This window comes from Rhinoderma darwinii, chromosome 1 (genome assembly GCF_050947455.1).
Source record: "Rhinoderma darwinii isolate aRhiDar2 chromosome 1, aRhiDar2.hap1, whole genome shotgun sequence".
NCBI lineage: Eukaryota > Metazoa > Chordata > Amphibia > Anura > Rhinodermatidae > Rhinoderma > Rhinoderma darwinii.
In genome coordinates this window covers 141,849,569-141,855,944 of record NC_134687.1, presented here as the reverse complement: position 1 = coordinate 141,855,944, position 6,376 = coordinate 141,849,569, and the positions used below count along the sequence as shown (strand labels likewise).

Below are 6,376 nucleotides of genomic sequence, written 5' to 3'. Positions count from 1 at the left end.
GTGTTCTCCGATCATTGCCCTGAAGCCCGAGGCTGTTACTAACAGCCCGGGTTTCAGCAGCACCCCGCATCATGCGGGGAAAGTTCTTCTGAAGTGCCGACGTGAAAGGTTGACATTTCAGAAGAACTACCCTAAACGACTGACGTAAAAACACTATACGCCGGTCGTTAAGGGGTTAAACCAAACCGCTCTATTTTGGTCTCATCCATCCACAAAACATTGTTTGAATAGCCTTCTGGCTTGTACAGGTGATCTTTAGCAAATTGCAGACGGGCAGCAATGTTCTTTTTGGAAAGCAGCAGCTTTCTCTCTGCAATCCTGCTATGCACACCATTGTTGTTTAGTGTCGTCCTGATAATGGACTCATGAACATTAACATTAGCTAATGTGAGAAATCCCTTTAGTATTTTAGAGGTTACCTTGGGTTCCTTTGTGACCTTGCACAACTTGCTCTCAGCGTGATGTTTGTTGGTCGACCACTCCTGGGGAGGGTAATAATGGTCTTGAATTTTCTCTATTTCTACACAATCTGTCTGACTGTGGCTTGGTTTTGTTGGAGCACATAAAAGATGAGTCTGCTTTTCAGTAATTGAGGTAGGCCCCTTATTTTCAGTGCTGGGCAATTGTTGGTCACTGCTAAAACACACAAAGACATTTTAGACAATTGTATGCTTCCAACTTTGTGGCTCCTTCCTGTTCCTGCATGACTGTGCTCTTGTACACAAAGCAAGGGCCATAAGGGCATGATTCAATGACAATGGTCTATACAGGACCCTTACCTCAAACCTATTGAATACATTTGGGATGTATTAGAATGCTGACCATTTTGTCCAATATCAGACTCTGATCTGACAAACTCTATTTTGACAGAATGGGCACAAATGACCACAGACACACTCTAAAATCTTTGGAAATCCTTCCACATGGAGGATGCTGAACAGTCGCAAAAGTGGACCCAACCTCATTTTAACTTCCATGGTTTTGGAAAAGGATGTCCAACAAATTAATTTACTGCAATTGTGATGGTCAGGTGTCCAAATACTTTGGCCACATAGTGTAGGTGTTAGTCACTGTGTGATATGCTAGACTGCGGCTCTGTCCTAACTTCTCTTCACTGTAGTAATGTCAGGGGCCCCCCAGGCTATTGCCTGGGGGACACATGGTCGCACGGCCCCCCATAAGTTGTTAATAAAATATGTTTTTTTGCTTGGTATGTTTTTCTCTCCCCCTTTCCCTCTTTTCTCCATTTGTTATTTTATATTAGAATGGTACTTACCATCGTGGTGTCCCCCGGGTAAGCTGTGCTGGTGGCACGAGCCGGTTTCCAGATGTTTCTGTCTCTGGGCAGTTTGGAGTTGGTCCCAGCTGATTGGACCTAGGTCAGCTGTGCAATTGCATGAGCAGGTTCTGGCAGATTCTATCTCCAGGCAGTTTTGTGGAAGGCCAGCTGATTGGTCATTGATAAAATCCTAAAGGCGGGAAAATTGGACATAAAAGGAGCAGTTCATCGTGGTCAAGCAGCCAGTTTTTGAAGATTGGACCGTCGCCATGGATGTCCTGCTGATGGAGCTGATCAGAAGAGCGGAGTCGGAAGGAGGAGAAAACTGGCTGAGGCAATGCCTAGCAGCAGCGCCGTCGAGGGAGGTCGAGGGAAGAAGCGAACTTACTGGGCTGGAAGACGACATAGAGGAAGCAGTGTCTCCTGCTGGGTCGTCGCTCGAGGTGCCGTCATCAGCTGCAGCCAAGAGGAGGAAGTCTGCAGCAGAGTCATCACTGAGGGTGGAGCGCAGTTCCGGACGTTCGCTCCAGGTGCCGGAGCTTGAGAGGAGGCGGCCGACCGTGTCATCAAAGAAGGTGGCGCACAGTGCCGGAAGTGCGCAGCAAGTGCCGGCGCAATTGGCTAACCCGCTGGCCAGAAGTTTAGTCAGAGAACGGGAGACAACAGGTTGGTCGGGTACCCCCTCCTGCTCCAAGGATGGTGTGGAGGACACAGCGGAAGCGCCGGCCTCACTGGTTTTAGAGGCGGCGCAGGACTTTTCTTCAGAGCTGCAACCGAGGAAGAGGAGCCGGAAGACTAGGGTGGCTTATTCCCCACCCCCGCCAGTATCAAGGAGAAGAAGAGGTCCCAGGAGTCAACTTTCCTGTCAGCAAGTTTCCCCAGGATCTACAGGCACGCAGCAGGAGGTAGCAGAAGCGGTGCACGACCCAGGACAGGTGGAACAGAGTGGTGAGATGCCAGCTACCCCTTATCTGTCCCACCCCATCCCCCTTCCCCTCAATTCTAATGTAATGTTTGATATTTTAAAATTATTAGCTGATTTGGTCAGTAAGTCGGCTGTTCCTGCTAGTTCCCCCGCTGATGTATGGAAGCATAGTAGTCAGCATTTACAGAATGCTGGTTTTAGTAATATTCCTGTTTTAGAGAAAGGAATTGGTGTTTCGGAAACTTGTTGTAAGGAAGTGATGTCTTGCGATATTTCGCCATTAGGTTTTCATTTACAGCCAGCAATTAAGGAGCGTATTTGGAGGAACGAGTTTATAGATTTATTTTCTTTATTACCATCTGCGAAGGAGACTCTTGTCAAGCAGGATGGTAAGTCTGATAAAGATGAGGATAAAAAACGTTCTCCTCCTAAGTCTTTCTTTAACTGGCTACAGGCGTTCTGTATCTATGCTTCAGTTTTAGGGGAAAAGTCTTTCATTAATTCTAGTAATTTATTTCAGCATGTAGACATTATTCTTGAGGCTTACCGCCAGTTTGGTGGTTTAGCATGGTACAATTATGATGAAATGTTTCGCCAGAAGATGGCAGTGTACCCTTCATTAAAATGGGGCACTAAGGATGTTGGTTTGTGGCTTAGTTTAATGCTTCCACAAAGGTCAGTGCCCAAGCAGCAGCCTAGTTCTCAGAATACGTTGAGGAAAGGAGTTTGCTTTGCTTATAATGAAGCTCAGTGTAAATGGTTGAACAATTGTCGGTATAAACATGAATGTTCCTTTTGTGGGGGTTCGCACCCAATGTGTCGCTGTTTTAAAAGAGCAAACCAGTCTCAACCCCCTAGTTCCAAAGAACAGTTATCCAAAAGCATGGACGCCAGTGAAATTAATAAGAATGGCGCCTTGGCTAGAAATGTTCCCAGACAGGGAGAAAGCTAATTTAATTTTTAACGGTTTTAAGTTTGGTTTTGATATCCCTTCTTTCAAAGGATCTGGTTGTTGCTGGGTGGATAATTTGAAATCCATCCAGCAGCATAAGGATATTGTGCATCAGAAAATCCTGAAAGAGCTTGGAACTGGCAGGATCGCTGGTCCTTTTATACATCCGCCGTTTACAAACTTTAGACTTTCACCTTTAGGAATTGTCCCTAAGAAGGAATTGAATTCATTTCGTTTAATACATCACCTTTCTTACCCGTTTAAGGCTTCATTAAACGATGATGCTGACAAGTCTAAAGCGACAGTACACTATGCTTCGTTTGATCAGGCTGTCTCTTTATTGAGACAGTTTGGTCAAAATGCTTTTTTAGCAAAAGCTGATATCAAATCAGCTTTCCGTTTACTACCAGTTAACCCTGCAGGTTTCAACTCTCTAGGTTTTCAATTTGAAGGTGATTATTTTTATGACAAATGTTTACCAATGGGTTTTTCTTTATCTTGTTTCTATTTTGAGGCATTTTCATCCTTTTTACATTGGGTAGTGCAGAAGCAAATTCCGGATGGAGGTGTTCTGCACTATCTTGATGACTTTTTGTTTATAGGTGATGCTAGTTCTGAGTTATGTTATTCCTTATTGTTAAAATTTGTCGAGTTTATGAAATTTTTTGGTGTTCCGTTAGCTGAAGAGAAGACTGTGTTTCCATGTAGGTCATTAGAATTTTTAGGTATTAGAATAGATTCTGAGAGAATGGAATTTAGTTTAGCAGAGGAAAAATTGTTAAAGTTAAGGGTTTCTTTAGTCAGTATGTTAGCTAGGAAGAAATGTTCATTACGTGATATGCAGTCACTGTTAGGGTTGTTGAGCTTTGCCTCTAGAGTTATTCCTATGGGAAGAGTTTTTTCAAAGCGACTGTATTTTTCAACAAGGGGTCTTAAGTCACCTAGGTCCCATATTAGGTTAACGGTTCAGCTAAAAGAAGATTTAGCTGTATGGCTAGAATTTTTATCTAAATTTAATGGACGCAGTTGCTGGCAGTTTAATTTTGAGGATTCTGACTCTTTGTCTTTATTTACGGATGCAGCCGGTAGTATGGGCTACGGGGCATTCTTTAATGGTCAATGGTCGGCTGAGTTATGGCCCAGTGCTTGGCGTGTAAGCAAAGTTACTTCAAATATTGTCTTATTGGAATTATTTCCGGTTTTGGTAGCCATAGTTGTATGGGGTCATTATTTTAAGAATAGGAGAATTTTGTTGTTTACGGATAACAAAGGTGTGGTCTTTGTAATTAACACATTATCTTCAAAATGTGAATTAGTAGTTAAGATATTAAGACATTTAACTTTATGTTGTCTGAAGTTGAACATCTGGTTGAAAGCTAGCTATATAGAAGGAAAAAAGAATGATATAGCAGATTCATTATCTCGTTGTCAGTGGCGGAGGTTCAGAACGATGGCACCAGAAGCGGAGCTTTGTGGAATTCCGTGTCCTCCTCATTTATGGAATCTGATTTGGGACTAATCTATGTTAATATTCAGAGATCCTTGGCTCCAAGAACATGGGCTGATTATTCAGCTGCTTGGAAGGAGTGGGTTAATTTCTGTGTTAATGAGAACTGTAATTTCTTTCATAATGAGGTAGGTCTAGTTTTAAAATTTGTATGTAGCCTGATTAGTAGGAGGCTGTCATTTGCCTCCATTTCTAAGTCTCTGGCAGGCATCTCTTTCTTTCTTAAATTAAACAGTTGTCCGGCTATTTCTTCGCTCTTCCCAGTTAAGCAGCTTTTGAAAGGTTACCATAGGTCAGCTCCGGTTGTGGAAAGACGAAGGCCTATTTCATTAGATTTGTTGTTAAAATTATTCAATGTGTTACATTTAGTTTGTTTTAGTAATTTTGAAGTGTGTTTGTTTAGAACAGCATTTGTGTTAATGTTCTTTGCAGCCTTGAGAATAAGCGAACTGGTGGCAGAGAGTAAAGTTTCAGTCCCGGGCCTTTCATTTCAGGATGTTAGTTGCAAAATTGACCATGTTTTGTTATTGTTAAAAAAATCTAAGACAGATCAATTAGGAAAAGGTCGTTTGGTTAGAATTAATCAGTTTTCGGGTTCTGTTCTTTGCCCAGTTTCTAATGTTAAACATTGGTTGTCAATCAGGCCGAGTCTTGGGGTTGCTTTCCTGATTCATCAGAATGGGGATCAGCTGTCCAGATTTCAGTTTAACTCTGTTTTGAAGAAATGTTTGAAGTCCCTGAAGTTGGAGCATTTAAAAATAACCTCCCATTCGTTTAGAATAGGTGCAGCTACGGAAGCTGCACAGTTAGGAATTGATGAAGGGATTATAAAAAGAATTGGAAGGTGGGAGTCTAATAGATTTAAACTTTATGTTCGACCAGACTTGTTAGTAGTGTAATTATATATCCACAGGTAAGCGTTTGGTTGTTTGGATCCTTGGCCACTCTTTTATATTTTGGGCACAGAAGAGAGCCGCGAGAAGGTCCTATACAGAAAATTTGTCTATGGATCTGCTAGTTTTTTCGGTTTTTTGGCATGGGGTAAGGGGTTTGCAATGGAAAAACGTGTTTTCTTTAGTTAAATCACTGAGTTCTTATTGGCCAGATCCGAATTTAATTATCATCCATGCTGGAGGCAATGACCTAGGTAAAGAAAAGACTTTGGACTTACTTTGGGAAATGAGAAGGGATATAGCCTTGATAAAATGTCTTTTCCCTGACGCTACTATTTCCTTTTCAGAGATTTTTCCAAGACTGCTATGGTCCTCTGGAAATTATAAGTTTTTGAATCGAATCCGTAAAAGGATTAATAGAGCCATGTCTAAATACATGTCGGTCCTCGGTGGTCTTTCTTATAGACACAGTGACCTTGAAGACCTCACAGACGGGCTGTTCAGAAATGATTGTATACATCTTTCTGATGTGGGTATCGACATTTTCAATTTGGGCCTGCAGAATTTAATTGAAGAATGGCTGCGGTGTTTTGGGGGGGCCATGTCTTGGTAATGTCATGGCTTGTGGGGTTTGTCACCCAGCTAATGCTGGGCGGACTTGGTTTTTATTGGTCAAAATATTTCTATTTTATTATTTATTCGATTATTTATGGTTATTCTCTTCGAATTATTTTATCTTAGGTTACCCTTAATAAACACCGTGGCCATTTTTATCCAAAGAAACTGTTGTCATGTTTTATTTCATTTTGATTGAGTATTG

General features: G+C 41.9%; 1 protein-coding gene across 1 annotated transcript; it reads left to right on the top strand.

Moving 5' to 3' along the window:
- The first annotated feature begins 1,330 nt into the window (after positions 1–1,330).
- Positions 1,331–5,951, top strand: LOC142711893 (uncharacterized). Its single transcript, XM_075848600.1, has 3 exons — positions 1,331–2,227; positions 4,589–4,791; positions 5,904–5,951. Exons 1-3 carry the CDS (start codon positions 1,549–1,551, stop codon positions 5,949–5,951), a joined length of 930 nt encoding a protein of 309 aa, XP_075704715.1. The 5' UTR covers positions 1,331–1,548.
- Positions 5,952–6,376: the final 425 nt, after the last annotated feature.